This window comes from Nicotiana sylvestris, chromosome 1 (assembly GCF_000393655.2).
Source record: "Nicotiana sylvestris chromosome 1, ASM39365v2, whole genome shotgun sequence".
NCBI classification, from domain to species: Eukaryota; Viridiplantae; Streptophyta; class Magnoliopsida; order Solanales; family Solanaceae; genus Nicotiana; species Nicotiana sylvestris.
In genome coordinates, this window is record NC_091057.1 from 116914700 (window position 1) to 116936376 (window position 21677).

Genomic DNA, 21677 nt, shown 5'->3' on the forward strand with positions numbered 1-21677 from the left:
GGAAGAGCAATGACCGAAAAGAAACAAAAATGAAACATATAGCAACTAGACATAACTCATTAAGCTAAAGGATAAAAAGTCTTCTGCTATTACATACATTTATTAACATTGCAGAAAATAAGTGTCCAGTTCTTCCACAAGAGAAGAGTTCATTAAGGAAAACATTTCAGTTTCCTTGTCAACCACCTATAAGACTCGAACTAACAGCACAAGGTCCTAATATTCAATCAGATTGTTGAAACAGTAAGTTGCCAAGATATACCATCCAGCAACAAGAAGAAAAAAGCTCAATATACCAATCAGAAACTGCCACCCGACCATTAAATGTCCGAAGCAAACCATGACAATGAAAGGCATAAATGATCTTAAGATTGATGAGCCATTAACCCACTGCCCCTTGGACAGTACAAGAACTCCAACATTAACCATGTTCCAATTCATTGATCCTCCATAGGATAGCCGGTTCAGGCAATCAGCGACAAATGAGTGATCGTTGCAAGTGAAAGGGTTGAAATTTCTATGCTCAAAGCTGAGCGTAGAAGAGTGAAGAGCATCATCCCAACTTACTGCTGTCCCAAATTCTGCATGTTGATAACCCTGCTTGCATGTGTGTCCAGCAAGGTTGGGAGGAAAACAGCACTGTTTAAGCATAAGCAAAGTTGATAAAGAAAGTTACCAAAACCTGTCTGTAGAGTTCTAAAGTCATTGAAGGCAGTGGCGGAGTCACCTTTAACCAAGGGGAGCGAATTGACACCCCTTCGCCGGAAAATTACACTAAGTAGCTAGGTAAAAAGATTTTTTTTAATGTCAAAATACTATATGTTGACTCCCCTTGACTTCTTCATGTGTTTAATTTTTAATATTTTGACACCCCTTACTGAAAGTCCTAGCTCCGCCATTGGTTGAAGGGATCTACTGCAAGTGCCTATTGAACTTTTCTTGCTTCTTTCTTTTTAGGGGGGTGGGGTGGGACTTTGCAATGGATGAAAGTAGTCACGGACACATACCTGCCGTCTATCTAGCTGATAGTATCTGGCTACAGCTCCATATGAGAGATTACCAACAGTAATCATGTTGGATCCAGAAAAATCTACAACAGTACCATCCTCCCTGCATATGCCAACATGTCCGACGAAAGGTGCAAGCCAAGAAACCACAGGGAGAGGAGTCCAAACAAGGCAACAAGGGAACTTTTCTTTCTTTGGATCAATTTCGTCCAGTGGCCACAAGTCATGCTGAATTCTTTGCAAAGCATTATCCCTTTCAACCACATACCTAGGATTTACATCCATCATAGGAAATCTTCCTGGAAACATATAGCTATGTACAATTTTGTCGTTCCTAGCATTTCAAACTCAGATGACAGCTTCTCGCATTATGGCTCCACTGAACTATTTCTCATTAATCCAGATGAATGAGATTCCCTGCCAAATACTTTATCAAAGAATGAGATTCCTTACAAATAGAAAAAGGAAGAGCTTCTTAGTAAAAGCACTAGGCAAAGACTGGAGCTATATCCTCACACTAAAGTTTGGACAGGGGTCACAATTAAAAATAGAGTCTCAGCCATTACAGTTCAGAAAAAGAACGATGAGTCAAAAAACAGTCCTAAGATAAATATTACTTAGCAGTTCCAACTTAGGAGCATAGCCACTTCTTACAGTCTAAAATAAGCCAGAAAAAGATGAACTACAAGAAGCAGGATCTTATATTCTTGACGTATACATAAATCTATATGCAAATACAGGAAAGATACTTGAAGTAATCTCAGGTATCACATCCGATCAATCATTCCTTGAGCATAAATCTGACAGAAACAACAATTAAATAGCATATGATTCAGAAAGCTTCTAAAGGCACTTTATTCTGTGTTTCAACGCCCTTTAAGTTCAATATAGAATGATTTAATTACAGAGATAAAATGGGTTCAATTGACCACAATGCTTCACAATAACATATAAGGAGACACGAGAAGAAATAATCATTGGAACACTGAAGAGGTAGCTTAGGCTGATCGAAATGATTGTTACAAGTAATGTACCTAATAAACATTGCTGACGCAAATAACTTCCCGCCCACCTATATCCTGTCAGTTTTAACCAGCAATCATGCCCTCTGTAATTCATATCTCATATTCTTCCTACTATAATAACCATCAAAGGTGGCTTTTACAAACATTGAAAATGTGGAGAACAATAGCACCAGCATTTCTTAAACACCTTGAAAGTAACATAAAGTTGTAGTTTGAAGTTCCCAGTTGGTGGTCAATATTATCACAAACTCAACTAAACTAGATGTTCAGAGTCCCTTTGTGCATTACGGCAATTAAAACTCCAGGCACTGGCACAGTTCCTTAACCCTTTTTATGTCACAATGAAAAATAATAATTTTTGTACTAGAAGTTAATACACAAATTCTTTGGTCTATCGACAGAAGCTTGAGCTGAAACCTATCAGTGAAACAGAAAGATTATTGAGCTTGGAGTTTTTGTTTCATATCAAATACCGGTAGTTTATCAAACCAAAAAAAGGAAAGAAAAAGGAATCAAATAATTAGTATGTCACATGAAAGTAACCTCTTTAGTAAAGTAAGTTTCCAATGGAAGCAGGTTGCTGATAGATTGTGAATTAACTCAAGAAATGCCAACCACCAAAGAAAAGGGGAAAAAGGCCTAAGCATTTAAATTTCAGGCTAGGTCACTCATGCACCATTCAGAAATGAAGCAACCAAGGAGAATAAACATTTGACTCGCTTGGCTTAAATCTCGAGTGAAAAGGAAATGACTCGTGTCACAGATAGGGAAGTCGGTAAGATGATATTTCTATAATGCCCAATATCTAAAGGGAAGAAGAAGATGTAGAAGTTCTAACTTACAACACCTGCTGATCATGAATGAAATTTACCCTCCTAAAAAAAGGAAGAAAATATAGAGAAAAAAATGTAGTCATATTGAATAACGTTCCTTATTTTCAATGATATAGTAGTGGATAACTTAATGTTCACTACATTTTCTTTACCAAAATACAAGATACACTTACATATAGGCGTGACTCACACAATAGAAAATAGAGGGATGAATGTGAAGGATATCTATAAATTACGCATTTATTGCACGGCTTGACACATTCATTATGTCTGCACCTATCAATGCCCTGTTTGACTTCCTAACACAAGCTCATAGTGATGAAACTACTTCAGCCTGAAAGCTAATATGGAAAAATCAACATTAACGAAATATTACATTCATAACAGTTAACAATCACCATATAGTGCCTAGTTGCCCGGAAGAACAATAGGCAGCCTTTATCCAAAATAAATAAATAAAAAGAGTATTGTAGTAAGCAATTAAGGCCAACAAACAACCTAAACAAAAGCAGTGACAGAAGTCTGATATTTTCTGGAAGCAATAGGCCGGTATAAGGCTGACAATCACCAGGAAGTAAACAGGCTGACAATTGCCAGATCAATTAACCAAAATAAAATGTGGTCACATAAATCAGACATCTACCAAGATAATTATTAGAGCATCGGTCAAACCAATATTAGCAGGGTGATAGATAAAGACAAACATATTAAGATTATCACCAGATTCAGTTTCATTTCATCACGTTTGGGTTAAAATCTAGCCATTTAAATAAAGGTCATCTTATGAAATTTAACTAAAATGGAAAAATCTTACTTCCTCCGTTTCAATTTATGTGAATCTATTTCCTTTTTAGTCCGTCCAAAAAAGGAGGGAGTATCTGTTTTGGATCTTCCGGAAACTATTGGAAAATAAAAGGTTAGTGCAAAAGATACTTTCCAAAATGGTTTATCTCTCATAATTAAAGAACCTGTGCTAATTACATTTTTTTTAAAAGGGGTGATAGGGGAAATACATGGCTTATAAGTTATCATGAGGACCGGAGAATATGTTAAAGTTGAGGAGTTCCTATACAAAATGTATGACACCTCAATAAGAAGGGAAGGAACGGACAAGATGATATGGAGGGTGTCGAGAGAATAATTATTTCAATGAGATCATATTACATAGGGCTACTGGTACGGAATCTGGTTTTTTAGGGTATGGTTGATGGTTGTTTCTGAATTCCATCTCTACTACAAAATCGGACGTAGGAGTTTCTTCTCATCCAGCTCCTCACAAACAAAAAGATTTAAAAAAAGTTAATTTGAATTAAAATAGTATAGTAAATCTTAAGATGTATACGTATTTAGTGAGATCGAAATGGGATTCTTTGAGATTTCATTCAATATATAATAGTTTTTCCCCCTTGTTGATGAATTGGATCCTATATAAATGTGGTTAACATAAGGGGAGGCGATAAATCATTATGATTTGGTGTAACTAATGTAGAGACATGGCGAAGATAGTGATCACCACATGTTGCATTGTAGTCTCATATCACAATTATGACAATATGTGTTGTCACGATAAAGACAGACATATAACGATTATCTCTAAAATCCATTCCTCTTCACCGTCTCTGGTTTTAGAGAGAAAAAAGTCACCCCATTTTAGGTAAAGATCATGTCATAAATTGAGCTAACATGGAAAAGATTTCCATCTTTTTTTTTCAATATTTAAAATTAGTGGAAAAGAAAGTAAGTACAAGATATGCGTTTTCGCAAAATGGTTAATTTTTCCTAATTATAGAGAAACTATGATGGCTAATCATTTAAGAAGGTATAGTAGAAAAGTATACGAGATATAAGTTTCACGAGGACGCTATCGCATTGTTGCTTAAAGTAATGAAGCAACATGAAGCTAGGGATTATCATGTCAGGGGTTAAGCCATGTGCTTCAAATACTGACGCACAAAGTGATTAAAACAAAGACCTCGCCTTTGAACATCAACTTTGAGGAGTTGGATTATTTTATGCACTTATTGAATATTGCATGTTAAAACTAGTTATTTTATTTGCAATTTGATTATTATAGTACTAAATTCATGTAAAATTGGTATTTTTAGTTTTCCATAATTTGTGCACTCCACTTCAAAAAATTGTGCACTTTTTTTGAGATGGAAAGAAGCATTCGCTTTATTTCTCGTTTTTTGCTTCAAGCCCCATAGACCTTGTCGTTTTTGCGCTTTTCACTTGTTCTTTTTTTAATTTGCACCGGGTGTCCAAGTCTCTTCGAGCCCCGACTAATCCCAGGGTGCACAGGCCCTCGGCAAGGAATTTCCCGCAAGTGCACCACGGTTAATTCAGGTTTTACCCAGTCCGATGGCCCTTAGAAATTGTTTGCACCCAGTGGGTTTCGAACTTGAGACCTTGAAAGGGAGCAAACACCAAGGCTCAAGTCAATTGCCACCAGGCCAACCCCTGAGGGTTGTGCTTTTCACTTTTAAAAACACTAGGAATAAATTAGGTTAAGGAGTTTCTATAGAAAATATATGACACCTCAATAGAGAGGGGAGGGATTGACAAGATAATATGTAGGGTGCCGAGGGATAATCATTCACGGTTGCGACAATTACATGGAGCTATTAAAAGGGATAAAAAGGGAGGGATTGAAGAATATTTTGAATATCAAAATACCAAAGAAAGTAGCTTTTTTCCTTGTTGATAACGTGGAATGAGATACAGCGGCTAACATAAGGAAAGGCGGCAAATTGTTACAAGTTGGTATTACTTGTGTGGAAAAGATCGAGAAGATATTATGCAGTCGATATTGCATTGTAGTCTCATCATAGAGCCTTGTGTTGGGTGATAAGAGCAAGACAAGCATAGCCAAAGCTATCATAAGATTATCTCCATAACCAGTTCCCTATGGTTGGTTTATAAAAGAAAAAGACTATTCATTTTAGTTAAAGATCTTGTAAGACATTTGGTGACATGGAAAAGGAACTCTTCATCATTTTTAGATTTTTCAACGCTAATGGAAATAAAAAGCTTCATACTAAAATACACACCATTGCAAAATAGTTAATGTCTCCTTGTAGTTGAGAAACTATGGTGGCTAGTTATTTACAAAAAGGATGAAACTATGGTGGCTAGTTATTTACAAAAAGGATGATAGCGAATTGCATGGGTTTTAAGTTTCATGAGGGGCATTCAAGATTGGAAAAACATAAGGATAATGAAGAGTTCCTATATAAAATACTCCCAAGTTCCAAAAAAAAAATGGTACTATTTTCTTATTAGTCCATTTAAAAAAGACGACACCTTAAATTTGGAAACAATTTAACTTGAACTTTTTATTTTACACTTATGAAAAAGCTTTTATAGCCACACAAACGTTATGGCATGTTTAAGACCATAAGTTCAAAAGTCTTATATCCACACAATGTTATAGCATATTTAAGACCGCAAGTTTCAAAAGTCTTCACTACTTTCTTAAACTCCGTGCTCAATCAAACTACAGCATAAATTGAAACGGATGGATTATGTGATACTTCAATAGGGAGGATTGAGGAAAGCGATAGAGAAGATAATACGAAGGGTAGCTACGTGGAAATCGTTCAGGGTGAGACTATGCTACATACAACTATTAGAAGGGGCAAAAGATGGAAGCCTGGAAGAATAATAGAAATACTAGACTACCAAGAAAATAGTTTCTTCTCCCTACTGGTAATTAGGGATGCTAATTCTCCTCGCTGGTAATGAGGGATGCTACGGCAACAGCTACTAACTTAAGGTAAGGCAACAATTGCTAAGAGTTGGTATTGTCTATGTAAAACATGGAAAAGATGCAAAACACCCTCTAATGCACTGCAGTCTCATATCAACTCATGCAACCTTGCATACTTCTTCTTTTTTTATATATTGGTGGTGTCCGAACACCTTGCACATACTTGACTAATCCATCGAGTAGTTGTCCAGTACACAAGCATAGATTGCCCAGATAATTGCGCACCATTGCCGGAGGAATGGCATATCAAGCGTTGTATCTGGGATTTGAACTTGAAATCTCCAAATAGTTACTCTCGTGCCTCATCCACATCGAGACCTTTGTGCTTCCAGTTTAATATCATACTGGTGTTTCCTAGAAGATGGGATGAAGTACTACCGATCCGGGGTTACAGAAGATTGACAAAAAAGGAAAGGCAGCTTGGCGAACTATACCATTGTACCATTTTGGATCTATTCTTTTATTTGGGTGGGGGAGGGGGGGGGGTTCTTTGGTTGGAGAAGTGTGTCCTTTAGATTATTTGGGATCGAAAGAAATAGAAGATTGTTCAAAGCAGTAAGAATGATACAACAAATATTAAAAACTTATTTTTGTTTCAGCTGTTGGTGTAAGAGAAAATTCCTTGTTGTATAGGTAGTTCGGTTAACCTTTAGATGAAAGTGGTTAAGCCACAAACCCAATTTAAACATCTCTTTATATCATCTTGGTGTGTCAACGAAATACTTATGTTTCTCAGAAGATATAGATATAAATGTTTCACTAAATATTTTCTCTAACCTATGCTACATCTCCAAAAAGTTAAGTTGTAACAAGTATAAGTGCACACTAGACAAAATCATCTACCTAAGATTCACATACCTCTAGTTACCAACTTTTTTTAGTTTCCAAGTACGAAAACAGTCTGCTTTGATAATTCTGAAGGCAACAAGAAGAAATATGAAGATGAAACACATTACAGATAATTATGTTTGGAATCCAACTTTCACTATTCATAATCAAAATTATGAGGTATAAAGAGTCAATGAATTCACAGATCCTTCTTGCTGAATTACTACAAGCAATTTCATTCTATTTCTTCTGTAAAATTCAAATGGCTTCAACATCTGCTGGCAGATTGTAAGTATCCAGTTATCCGAACGCCCTTCTCAGTGAAGGACAAAGAAAAGAGAAAAGCGCTTTTGAGCTGAAAACAGTGAAAAGAGATTTCCCTAACTCGTGTAGTTATCAAAGTAGCTGCAGAAATTCTTCATGCCAATTTCATTGAAGAATAAGAGAAAGAGCTAGCAAGGGAGGGTGGTCAATCAAAGGCATGAGCACCAGTGTTCCCGCAACACTAGATTCTAACAAGAGACTACCAGAAAAGAAAAGTCAACACAATTTTTGAAACATCTAAAATACTAAAAAGCAGAACTTATAGACAATTGTATTAAAGGCTAATTTAAATTGATTCAAGCTATTGTTCAAGTCTTTCACTAATTTAGAGCAATGATTGACATCTACCAACTAGGATACTTAACCTGATTCAAGAAAATGAATTCACTCCCTTGTGTCCTTCCTAAGGTAACCAAGGACAAAAGGTATTCGAGAAATTGAATTTACAAGACCTAGGTTCCAGGGTAAAAATGCAGATGCATTTGCAGTGACATAAGGGTCAAAGAAAGTATAGATCAATGATCGACCTTATTGTATCTTCTCGGCAAACCAAGATGCAAGCCAAGATGTGTTCTTGAGAATTCCAAAGTCACCTATGTAGAGAAAAACCAACACCCAGATAAAAAAAATTAACAAAAGTAAAGATTTAAATGTAGAAATGTAAGTGCATTGAGTAACAAAAATCAACAAATGAAAATAGGGGAAAGATGAAAGAGCCCTGGAACCTACAGAGTATAACAAGCCAAGAACCACAGTGAAGAGACACAATCAGCAACTTAGATATAAACAAAGCATTACAGTTCTGAGAAAGAGGAAGACCCAACTAAGAAAGGCTAGAAAACAAGAGTGAGTACTGGTCAGATTTTGTTGTCCACTTGTCACTTTTTTCTGTTTCTCTTTTATGTCCACTTCTTTTGGTTTACCAAGAAGAAGAAGACAGTATTGTGGAGAGATGCATTAATTGAACTAAAATGTATGCATCACTTTTTGTCCATTTAAATATGCCACGTGGCATTGGCTCGACTGAGAATCCTAATGTAGCAATGGACACAGACTCAATTAGGATCAAATACACTGTTTCTGTTCAGTTTAGACACCACCGAGCGTAGTAAATGCAAAAACCTAATGTACCATCAATCAAATACTTTTTATCAGAAAAACTAGATATAATTGCTTCGCTTAATTTATACCCTTACCTATTCTACACCTCTAAAAAGATATTCGAGCTAAAATCATGTGCCTCCATCTTCACGTACTTCTACTTTTTCATGAACTACTTCTTTCAGAACCCAAGTAGGAAAAGAAGTAATAGGTATTGATTAGGCAACAAGAAAGAAGAATCTTGAAAGTAAGCCCCAATTTTTTTAATTATGTCCGAAATCCAATGTTTACGAACCATGATCAATTTCAGGGGGAATGGCTCTTTAAAAAGAGTGATTATAAGATCCTTTTCGATGCATTAGTACAAGCAATTTCATCCCTTCTCATTCATAAAATTCACATAACTTCAAAATATGGTGGCAAATTAAATATCAAGCACATCTTATTAGATTCTAACAAGTGACTGCCAGGAAGAAAAATTCTACACATCTTCTCAGACAGATAAAATACTTAAAAAAAACACAACTTGTAGACATTGTATTAAACGCTAATTTACAAAAAAGCAATTGTCCAAGTCTTTCACTAATTTTGAGCAACGATTAACTTGGACACTGTAACCCAATTCAAGAAAATGAGTTCCCTCCTTCGAGTCTTCCCTAAGGTAGCCAAGGACCCAAAAAAATCAAGAAATTGCTTTACAGAACCTACATTCAGTAACATAAGGTGCAAAAAAAAAACTACAGTAAAGATAGATTTTTTTTTTTTACCTAATGTGTCTTCTGGGCAACCCAAGATGCAATCTTTAGAATTCGAGTCACCTATGTACAGAAAATAAACCAAGACCCAGATAAGAGAAAGAAATGTAAGTACATTTGAGCAACTAAAATTGATTGATAAATTAAAATAAAAAAGGGGGGAAAGATGAAAGAGCAATGAACCTAGAGAGGATAATAAGTCAAGTAAGAAGCACAATCAGCAATTTAGGTAATCAATGAAGCGGTTACGGTTCTGAGAAAGAGGAAGACCAAACAAAGGAAAAACTATACTAGAAAACAAGAGTAAATGCTGGTCAAAAATTTATTTGTGTTATAAATATATTATATTATGGATGTATTTACTACTCGCTTGTAAATAATTTTTCCGAAGAAGCTTATCCATATGGGACTCCACCGTATATATGTTTATCCATTTAGTACTCTATTGGAAATATGCTTCGTGAAGAAGCTTATCACTTCGGTACCCGGTTATGGATAGACATTACCCTAGGTAGAAGATTATCTATACTGGGTATAATAAACATATCCATTCAGTACTCCGTTATGGATAAACATTGCTCTCAATAGAAGATTATCCATATCTGGTATAATAGCAGCTTACACAGCAGCTTGCAGTAGCAGCTTACACAGCAGCTTGCAGTAGCAGCTTGTAATAGCAGCTTACACAACAGCTTGTTGTAGCAGCTTACACAGCAGCTTGCGTAGCAGCTTACACAGCAGCTTGCGTAGCAGCTTACACAGCAGCTTGCGTAGCAGCTTACACAGCAGCTTGTGTAGCAGCTTACACAGCAGCTTCCTTTCTTCTATAAATAGAATAGATTTCAGTTCATTATGTACATCAGTTTGAATTCGAATAATATATCAGTTTCTCTCTATACTTGTCTTTACTTTACAGTTTTTATTTTATAACACGTTATCAACACGAGACTCTGACATCTCGAGCAAATACTTTGAAAGTATTAGAGGTAAGAACTTTCTTTTCCTAAATAATGTCAAATATTTCGAAACTTGAATTTGTAGCCCTGAATATATCAGGCAAAAGCTACATGTCTTGGGTGCTTGATGCTGAAATTCATCTTGATGCGATGGGTCTGGCAGACACCATCAAGGATAGAAATCAGGCATCAAACCAAGACCGTGCCAAAGCAATGATACTCCTACGCCATCACCTTGATGAGGGCCTGAAAATGGAATATTTCACTATTAAAGATCCAGTCATACTGTGGAATAATTTGAAAGATAGATATGACCACCTGAAGATGATCATTCTTCCACAGGCACGTTATGATTGGACTCATCTAAGGCTACAAGATTTTAAATCTATCAGTGAGTATAATTCTGCTATGTTCAGAATTATTTCCCAATTGAAATTATGTGGTGATAATATTACTGATCATGATATGTTGGAGAAAACTTTCACCACTTTTCATGCCTCGAATATGCTCCTGCAGCAGCAATATCGAGAGATGGGATTTAAAAAGTATTCTGAACTTATCTCACATCTTCTTATAGCAGAGCAACATAATGGGCTATTAATGAAAAATCATGAAAGCCGACCTATTGGTTCTTGTCCATTCCCTGAAGTGAATGAGACGAACTTCCACCAAGCTAAACGTGGAAGAGGTCGTGGCCCCAGTCGTGGTCATGGTCGTGGTCGGGGAAGAAACCTCAATCGTGGTAATAATAATGCACCAAAGAAGTCTCCTCACCACCAGCAGTGGAAAAGGAAGGAACAAAAGCATGAAGCGGTGCAAGCGCCAAATGCAGAAAATGCATGCTATAGATGTGGAGGAAAAGGGCACTGGTCACGTACTTGTCGTACGCCAAAGCACCTGGTTGAGCTTTATCAAGCCTCCCTGAAGAAGACAGAGAAAAATGTTGAAGCAAATTTTATTTCTGAAGATAATTTAGACTTCATGCATTTGGATGTAGCTGATTACTTTGCACTCCCAGAAGGAGAAACAAGTCATGTAATCGGTAGTGAATCTGTAGAAATGTAAATATTTTAATTTTTGTTGTTTGTAATAGATAGTATGGTTATGTAATTGTTGTACATAAATAAAAGTTATGCTTTGATAATGATGTTTACTATAATATATTTTATTTATGTTATTTTGAAGAATATGGATAACCCTCAAATTATGTTTGGATCAAAGACAAATCATGAAGATATTTGTGTTATTGATAGTGGAACAACTCATGCCATATTCAACGATCAGAAATACTTTTCTTATTTGCATAAGGAAAAAACAAATGTTTCAACAATTTCTGGCAATATAAGTTTGATTGAAGGCTCCAGAAGAGCCATAATATTTCTATCTAAGGGAACAAAACTTATTATAGACAATGCATAGTTCTCCTCCAAGTCCCGAAGAAACTTGTTGAGTTTTATAAATATCCGCCGAAATGAGTATCATGTTGAGACAATAGATGAAATGAACAGGGAATATCTTTGTATTACAAAGAATATTTCTGGCCAGAAATGCATTGTAGAAAAGTTATCAACTTTATCTTATGGCTTATACTATTCAAAAATTAGTACAATTGAAGCACACTCTATCGTAAACCAGAAGTTTACGGATTCAAATACTTTTGTGCTTTGGCATGGCCGTTTGGGCCATCCCGGATCAATAATGATGAGACGAATTACTGAAAATTCGAGTGGGCATCCATTAAAGAACTTGAAGATTCTTACAAATGACGAATTTTCTTGTGATGCTTGTTATCAAGGAAAAATGATCACTAGACCATCACCAATGAAGGTTGGTATTGAATCCCCTACCTTTTTAGAGCGTATACATGGGGATATATGTGGACTTATTCACCCACCAAGTGGGTTGTTTAGATATTTTATGGTCCTAATATATGCATCTTCAAGATGGTCTCATGTGTGCCTACTATCATCTCGCAACCTGGCGTTTGCAAAGCTATTAGCCCAAATAATTCGATTAAGGGCACAATTCCCAGATTATCCTATAAAGGCTATTCGCCTTGATAATGCTGGAGAATTCTCATCTCAAGCTTTTGATGATTATTGTTTATCCGTTGGGATAAAAGTTGAACATCCTGTAGCTTATGTTCATACTCAAAATGGCCTTGCAGAGTCATTTATTAAACGCCTGCAATTGATAGCAAGATCACTACTTATGAAAATAAAATTGCTCACTACTGCTTGGGGTCATGCTATCTTGAATGCATCATTTTTTATCTGTCTCAGACCGACACATTATAATAAATATTTTCCGTCACAATTAGTTTTTGGTCATGAACCAAATATTGCCCATCTACGAATTTTCGGATGTGATGTATATGTGCCAGTAGCACCACCACAACATAGTAAGATGGGACCACAAAGAAGAATATGAATATATGTTGGGTTTGAATCACCCTCTATTATTCGCTATCTTGAACCATTAACAGGAAATTTATTTACTGCTCGATTTGCAGATTGTCGGTTTGATGAAACAAATTTTCCACAATTAGGGGGAGAGAAAAAGGAAATCAAAAGAGAAATTGTGTGGAAAATTTCATCATTATCTCACTTTGATCCCCGTACCCCTATATGTAATCAGGAGGTCCAGAAGATCATCCATTTACAGAATATAGCAAATCAAATGCCAGACGCATTTACTGATTTGAAAAGGATAACTAAGTCACATATCCCAGCAGAGAATGTGCCTATCCGAATTGATGTCCCAGTAGGACCATCTACTAGCATGAGAGCTAGTGAACCTAAAGCACGCCTGAAGCGTGGTAGGCCTTTGGGTTCTAAGGATCGAAATCCTCGAAAAAGAAAATCGACAAATGATCAAAACGATACTATGAAGGGATCTCCTGAAGAGACCCAAAATCTGATTAGTTCTGAGATTCCTGAAGAAATTAATGAACCCGAAGCTCATGTGAGTGAGGAACTTTTAATAAGTTCGATCGGTGATGGGATTAATTTAAATCGATCTGAAATAGTGGTGGATAATATTTTTGCATATAATGTTGCACTTAATATTATGCAAGATAGTGAGGATCTTGAACCTCGATCTGTCGAAGAATGTCGACAAAGATCTGATTGGCCAAAATGGCAAGAGGCAATTCAATCGGAATTGAAGTCACTTGCTAAAAGAGAGGTCTTTGGACCAGTAGTCCAAACACCTGCTGGTATAAAACCAGTTGGTCATAAATGGGTTTTTGTGCGAAAAAGGAATGATAAAAATGAAGTTGAAAGATACAAAGCTCGCCTTGTTGCACAAGGATTCTCACAACGACCTGGAGTCGATTTTGATGAAACATATTCACCTGTTATGGATGCCATAACATTTCGATATCTCATCAGTTTAGCACTACATGAAAAGCTTGAAATACATCTAATGGATGTAGTTACAGCTTATCTGTACGGTTCACTTGATAATGAAATTTATATGAAAATTCCTGAAGGATTTAAAATGCCTGAAGCAAAATCTCAGGAAATGTATTCAATCAGATTACAAAGATCTTTGTACGGTTTAAAGCAATCTGGGCGCATGTGGTATAATCGCCTTAGTGAATATTTGCTGAAAGAAGGTTACATAAATGATGTTATTTGTCCATGTATTTTTATAAAGAAAATGACATCAGAATTTGTTATACTTGCTGTTTATGTTGATGACATAAATCTTGTTGGAACTCCAGAAGAGCTCCAAAAGGCAATTGAATATCTTAAGAAAGAATTTGAGATGAAAAATCTTGGAAAGACAAAACTTTGTCTTGGTCTGCAAATTGAACATTTAGCAGACGGGATCTTTATCCATCAATCTGCCTATACAGAAAGGGTCTTAAAACGCTTTTACATGGACAAAGCGCACCCATTGAGTACACCAATGGTTGTTCGATCACTTGAAGTGAATAAGGATTTGTTCCGACCTCCAGAAGAGGACGAGGAACTCCTTGGTCCCGAAGTACCCTATCTCAGTGCAATTGGTGCACTAATGTATCTTGCTAATGCTACAAGGCCTGACATAGCATTTTCTGTTAATTTACTAGCAAGATATAGTTCTTCTCCTACACGGAGATATTGGAACGGGATTAAGCATATATTGCGATATTTAAAGAGAACTCTTGATATGGGTTTGTTTTATGCTAACAAAGATAGTGCAGACCTTGTTGGTTATACAGATGCAGGTTATTTATCTGATTCCCATAAAGCTCGATCCCAAACCGGCTACGTATTTACATATGGAGGTACTATCATATCATGGCGCTCCACAAAGCAATTTATTGTTGCTACTTCTTCAAATCACGCTGAGATAATAGCTATTCATGAAGCAAATGCGTATGGTTGAGATCAATAATTCATTTTATTCTAGAAAAAATGTGGTTTGAAATGTAAGAAAAGACCCACAATTTTATACGAAGACAATGTTGCATGCATAGCCCAATTGAAGGGAGGATTTATAAAAGGAGATAGAATGAAACACATTTCACCAAAATTATTCTACACACACGATCTTCAGAAAAGCGGTGATATTGATGTGCAACAAATCCGTTCAAGTGATAAACCAACAGATTTATTCACTAAATCTTTGTCAACTTCAACTTTTGAGAAGATGATATACAAGATTGGAATGCAGAAACTCAAATATTTGAAACAAGATTTTCATCAGGGGGAGTAAAATACGCGATGCACTCTTTTTCCCTTACTAAGGTTTTTCCCCATAGGGTTTTCCTTATAAGGTTTTTAATGAGGCACCTAGCAATGCATATTACTAAATATGTGTACTCTTTTTCCTTCACTAGGATTTTTTCCCACGTAATTTTTCCTAGTGAGGTTTCAATGAGACACATTATCTTTTAATGAACATCCAAGGGGGAGTGTTATAAATATATTATATTATGAATGTTCATTTAGTACTCCGTTGTAAATAATCTTCCTGAAGAAGCTTATCCATATGGGACTCCACCGTAAATATGTCTGTCCATTTAGTACTTTATTGGAAATAAGCTTCCTGAAGAAGCTTATCACTTCGGTACCCAGTTATGGATAAACATTACTCTAGGTCGAAGATATCCATACCGGGTATAATAAGCTTATCCATTCAGTACTCCGTTATGGATAAACATTGCTCTCAGTAGAAGATTATTCATATCTGGTATAGTAGCAGCTTACACAGCAGTTTGCAGTAGCAGCTTACACAACAACTTGCAGTAGCAGCTTGCGTAGCAGCTTACACAGCAGCTTGTAGTAGCAGCTTACACATCAGCTTCATTTCTTCTATAAATAGAAGAGATTTCAGTTCATTATGTACATCGGTTTGAATTCGAATAATATATCAGTTTCTCTCTATACTTGTCTTTACTTTAGGGTCTTTATTTTATAACAATTTGTCCCTTTTTGCTTTCTGTTTCTCTTTTTTGGAGAGATGCATGAACTGTTGTACACTTGGTAGTATTAAAGTACTACTTATGTCATCATTTTTGCTATTTATATATTTCACGTGGTAGAGGCCCGATTGAGGCCAATGTTACGAATCACCTCGTATGATATTAGTGATTTGAAGTACAAAGTCACGAATCCGTAGGGTTAAAAGAAATTGATGATTTGAAGTACAAGAATTGAATGAATTTTTATAGGTACTATTCTTAGGGTACGAGCTTTGCACGTGTACCTTAAATCAATGAGTATAAAATTTTAAAATTATATAAGTATTATTAAATAATGTGTTTGAGTTATAAAATAGAATTTAGAAAATATAAGCTCTTAAAAATGACGAATATTAATCCTATTTGGTCAACAAAAATAATTCCGATAGCTTAGTGATCTATTATTTATCCTTTTTTTTTGTTTTAACTTCGATGGAAATAATTGTCTAGGTAATATGTATTCTATACAGGGCAGCTAAAGAAAATAAAAAAATTCTGTAGTTAAAAGGCAAATATTCATTGTTGAGTATAATTTAGCTATGGGTTAGTGATAAATTATCAAAAAAAATAAAAAAATACCCTGTTAGCTATGAGACTATTTCAAAGTTAATTCCTACATTTTTTTTAAAGTCAAATTCTGTAATAAAATATTTTTAACAAAAAAAAAAGTCCTTTACATCTAGTTGACGGAAATAAGCATTACCATAAATTTATGTATTGCCTTGGAAACAAAGTGTTTTAATTAGTATTTTTCTTATATGTATTCTAGGTAAATTTTCTAAGGTCCTAAATGTAAAGAATTCTTGCTTAATTCAAATAAGGAAAAATTAAAAAATAATAAATTTGATTTAATTCAAACACCAAAATATTAGCTAGGAGAATAATCAAACAACTATTTTGTCTAGGGTGAACTCTATTTTAAAAGGATAAAAATTTGCTAAGGGCTTTCGTGCTTCTTTCTTGCATTTTAGAATAAGCTAGTTGTGAAATAATTCCTAGGGTTTAAATCTGTTTGATTTTGAAAAATAAAAATAACACTTTTATATTTGTTTAATATATTTGTATAAATATTTGATTTTAACACACGATATGTATATTACCAGTTGAGTCATATTACAAGGGGTTTTAAATAATTTTACTTACCAAAATTACCATTCCAAAAATTGAAGGAGTTCGTGTGTTTTTTGTCCACAGTTAAAGAGAATAGTAAGTGACTGAATAGGAATATTTAAAGGAGTTTATATAAGAAAAATATTTAATTCAAAACTTCTAACATAGTTAAATAAGGAAAAAATTAATAAGTAAAGTTTTAGTTATTTTAAAGTCCTAAATATTAAAAATTTAATTCAAATGACAGTTTTGTCCAATATAAAACTAATTTTTAAAGGATAAAAAAGGCGAACGACATTTCGCTAAGGGTCTTCGTGTTTTTAATATAGTATAGATATAGTGTCGAGGGAATCAGTAATGCTTTGGGAATAGGTCTTCACGTGTGTTTATTTTATTCGTGGAATATATCAACGAGTTTTATTGCTTTATCGTTTCAAATAAGATGACATTTTAGACTTATTTGTGTTGTGAAGTCAGTGGCGAAGCCAGAAATTTCTTCAAGAGTATTCAAATTTGAAAGAATTAAAAAAAGATTCACAGACAGAGAGTGTTCAATATATGTTATATACCTCTAAAACCTAATATTTTACATATATACACAATGTAATTCTTCGATAACCCTTTAGAAAATGTAGCTTCGCCCCGTGTGAAGCAAATAACTAATTTGAGGAGAAATTAAGCACTTACTAAAGTGAGTTAAAAATGATATATCATAAATAAAGAAAGAGACTTCAGTTTCTTACTTGTCTATAGAATATCACATTGTTACTGTCTTTTTAGAAAAATAAAATTTATTGTTAAAAAATGGAGGAAATTATAACTCTCGTGTTCTATATTAAAGTGAAAGATGGTTTGTCATCTAACAAGAATATGTTTTGCAATGAGGGACTTGACATCTAAAATCAAAATGCACTATTCTTATATAGGTAACATGATTTCACATTTTCTTGACTCGAAATGGTTGATAGAGAAAAGATCCCTTAGGGTACTCCATAAGATTAGTAGTTTTAATTTTAAAAATAAAGTAATTAACTCGAATGTCTAAAATAAGCATAATTTTATAATCTGGAAATATCAAGTACTCTCTCCGGTTGTGACCAGTTTCTTTTTAGCACGCTCATTAAGAAAATGCTAAATCCTAAACAAAGATACCTAATATGACTAAACTACCCTTATTAAATATTGGTCACATAGTTTAGTGAGGAGTGAGAAAACTTTTTAGGGATATGCACATAAGGGTAAAAGAGTAAAAACAAATTAAATTTTTTCTTGATTACCTAACTGAACACTTATTTTAAACCAAAATGAAAAAGTAAATTGATCACCTATTGTGAACCGGAGAGAGTAATCTATTGCTAAATGTCGGTTAAATTACACCTCTAGCATAAATTGAATAAAATAACTTGGAGTTCATAAACTTGTTTTCACATGGACTAGAATGAGGGACAGATTCCATAGAAGAGGCATTTATGAGGCAATTGCTGTCCCTTTTTCCTCTTACATAATCTTCCAATGTAATAGAAAGAAAAAAAAAAAAAACTATATTCGAACTTATTTTTTCTTTTTCTTTTACTATTATTATTATTACTTTTGTTTTGCATTGTGGCCTAGGTATGAATTATTATTGAATTTTGTGGACAGAGAACAACAAGCTTCCGTTATCGTCCAGCGGTTAGGAACTCCAACAGGAGACCCGGGTTCGATTCCGGTAACTGAATTTTTTTAAACAAACTAAGAGATATAGAGAGGAAGAGGGATTCTTATTTCTTCTTCAATTGTGTGTATTTTCCTATCTATTACAAGGCCTTTATATAGGCATAAAAAGTGAAGAAAATATGTAATGAAATATGTCATTGAACATACAAAATATGTCATTGAATATGTCATTAATATTTATCATAACACTCCAAAAAAATCCTAGTGAAGGAAAAAAAGTACACATGGTTAGAAATACGCCTTTTAATTGCCTCGTTAAAAACCTTGCAAGAAAAACTCGGTTCCCTTGATGAGAGCATCAACTCACATCCTTGAGCCTTCGCATCCCAATTTTGTACATCAGTTTCTTGAAAGTTGATGTTGGTAGAGATTTGGTGAACAAATCAGTCATATTATCACTTGAACGAATCTGTTGCACATTGATATCACCATTCTTTTGAAGATCATGTGTAAAAAATAACTTTGGTGAAATGTATTTTGTCTTATCTCCTTTTATGAATCCTCCCTTCAATTGGGCTATGCATGCTGCATTATCTTCATACAAAATTGTGGGTAGTTTTTCACACTTCAAACCACATTTGTCTCGGATAAGATGTATTATAGACCTCAACCAAATACATTCTCGACTTGCTTCATGAATAGCAATTATCTCAGCATGATTAGAAGAAGTAGCCACGATTGATTGCTTAGTCGATCGCCAAGATATGGCAGTGCCGCCACATATAAACACATAACCTGTTTGAGATCGAGGCTTATGCGGGTCAGATAAATACCCACCATCGGCATAACCAACAAGATCGGGATTGCAATCATTGCCATAAAATAAGCCCATATCGGTAGTTCCTTTTAGATATCGCAATATGTGTTCGATCCCATCTTAGTGTCTCCTTGTAGGAGCAGAGCTATATCTTGCTAAGACATTAACCGAAAAAGTTATGTCAGGCCTTGTAGTGTTAACAAGATATATTAGTGCACCAATTGCACTAAGATATGGTACTTCAGGACCAAGAAGCTCTTCATTCTTTTCTTGAGGTCGAAACGGGTCCTTATTCACATCAAGTGATCAAACAATCATCAGAGCACTTAATGGATGTGCTTCATCCATGTAAAATCGTTTCAATACCTTTTTAATGTAGACAGATTGATGAACAAAAATTCCATTTGTCAAATGTTCAATTTGCAAACCGAGACATAATTTTGTCTTTCCGAGATCTTTCATCTCGAATTCCTTCTTTAAATAATCAATTCCCTTTTGGAGTTCTGTAGGAGTTCCAATAAGGTTTATGTCATCGACATATATGACAAGTACAATAAATTCCGATGTTGTTTTCTTTATAAAAACACACAAATTGCATCATTTATATAACCCTCCTTTAATAAATACTCACTAAGACGGTTATACCACATTCTTCCTGATTGCTTTAGACCATACAAAGATCTTTGCAATTTGATTGAAAATATTTCCCGGGACTTTGAATTCTGTGTGTTAGGCATTTTAAATTCCTCGGGAATTTTCATGTATATCTCATTATCAAGTGAGCCGTAAAGGTAGGCTGTAACTACATCCATTAAATGCATGACAAGCTTTTCATGGACAGCAAAACTAATGAGATAACAGAATATTATAGCATCCATAACAAGAGAATATGTCTCTTCATAATCGACACCAGGCATTTGTGAAAATCCTTGTGCAACAAGGCGTGCCTTATATTTTTTTACCTCATTTTTCTTATTCCTTTTGTGTACAAAGACCCATTTATAGCCAACAGGCTTAACACCATTAGGTGTTTGGACTACAGGCCCAAAAACTTCACGTTTTGCAAGTGAACTTAACTCTAGTTGGATTGCTTCTTGCCATTTTGGCCAATCAAGTCTTTGTCGACATTCTCCAATAGATTGAGGTTCAAGATCCTCACTTTCTTGCATAATGCTAGATGCAACATTATATGCAAAGATGTAATCCACCACTATATATATTCGATTCAAATTTGTCTCAATATCGATTGGATTTATTGATAGTTCCTTATTTTCTTGAGCCTCAAGCTCGTTGATTTTCTCATGAATCTTAGGATTGGTTAAATCGTGAATTTCATTATGGGACTCTTTCGTAGTGTCATCTTGATCATTTGTTTTCCTTTTTCTAGGATTTCGATCCTTAGAACCTAATGGTCTGCCACGTTTTAGGCGTGCTTTTGACTCATTAGCTATGACACTAGAAGATTGTCCAATAGAGATATCAATACGGACTGGAACATTCTCTGCAGGGATATGTGATTTTGTTATCCTTTTCAGATCCGTAAATGTATCTGGCATTTGATTTGCTATTTTCTGCAAATGGATAATCTTTTGCACATCTGTGTCACAAATAGAGGCACGTGGATCAAGATGAGACAATGATGTATTTTTCCACAAAATTTCACGTTTGGTTTCACTAATTTCTCCCCCTAATTTTGGGAAAAATGCCTCATCGAATCGACAATCTGCAAAACGAGCAGTGAACAAATCTCCTGTTAATGTTTCAAGGTAGCGAATAATGGAGGGCTATTCAAACTCAACATATATTCCTAACCTTCTTTGGGGACCCATCTTGGTGCGATATGGGGGTGCTACAGGCACATATACAACGCATCCAAAATTTTTTAGATGAGATATATTAGGTTCATGACCCAAAACTAATTGCAAAGGGGAATATTTGTAATTTGTCGGTCTGAGACGAATTAGCATTGCTGCATGCAAAATGGCGTGACCCCAAACAGAAGTGGGCAACTTCGTTTTCATGAGTAACAATCTTGCTATCA

General features: G+C 35.0%; 1 protein-coding gene across 3 annotated transcripts; it reads right to left on the minus strand.

The window, feature by feature from the left end:
• Positions 1–65: 65 nt before the first annotated feature.
• LOC104229674 (protein REVERSION-TO-ETHYLENE SENSITIVITY1-like) lies at positions 66–9951 on the minus strand. Of its 3 annotated transcripts, none has more exons than XM_009782353.2 (5): positions 9826–9951; positions 9655–9705; positions 8314–8379; positions 1008–1424; positions 66–597 (listed from the first exon to the last, which is right to left on the minus strand). In XM_009782353.2, the coding sequence occupies exons 4-5, from the start codon at positions 1314–1316 to the stop codon at positions 217–219; spliced, it is 690 nt and encodes a 229-aa protein (XP_009780655.1). In that variant the 5' UTR covers positions 1317–1424; positions 8314–8379; positions 9655–9705; positions 9826–9951; the 3' UTR covers positions 66–216. The 3 variants fall into 3 exon arrangements, with proteins under 3 accessions (XP_009780655.1, XP_009780652.1, XP_009780653.1); XM_009782350.2 differs by having other exon boundaries at positions 66–639; positions 9826–9934; XM_009782351.2 differs by having other exon boundaries at positions 66–639; positions 1008–1434; positions 9826–9928.
• Between the last annotated feature and the right edge of the window lie 11726 nt (positions 9952–21677).

What these genes read in the sequence shown, in the direction of transcription:
- LOC104229674 (XM_009782350.2), bottom strand. Translation starts at nt 1,316, where the DNA reads ATGTTTCCAGGAAGATTTCCTATGATGGATGTAAATCCTAGGTATGTG. An exon ending in ATCAGCTAGATAGACGGCAG is followed by an intron (nt 640 to 1,007) that starts GTATGTGTCCGT and finishes ATGCTTAAACAG; the next exon opens with TGCTGTTTTCCTCCCAACCT.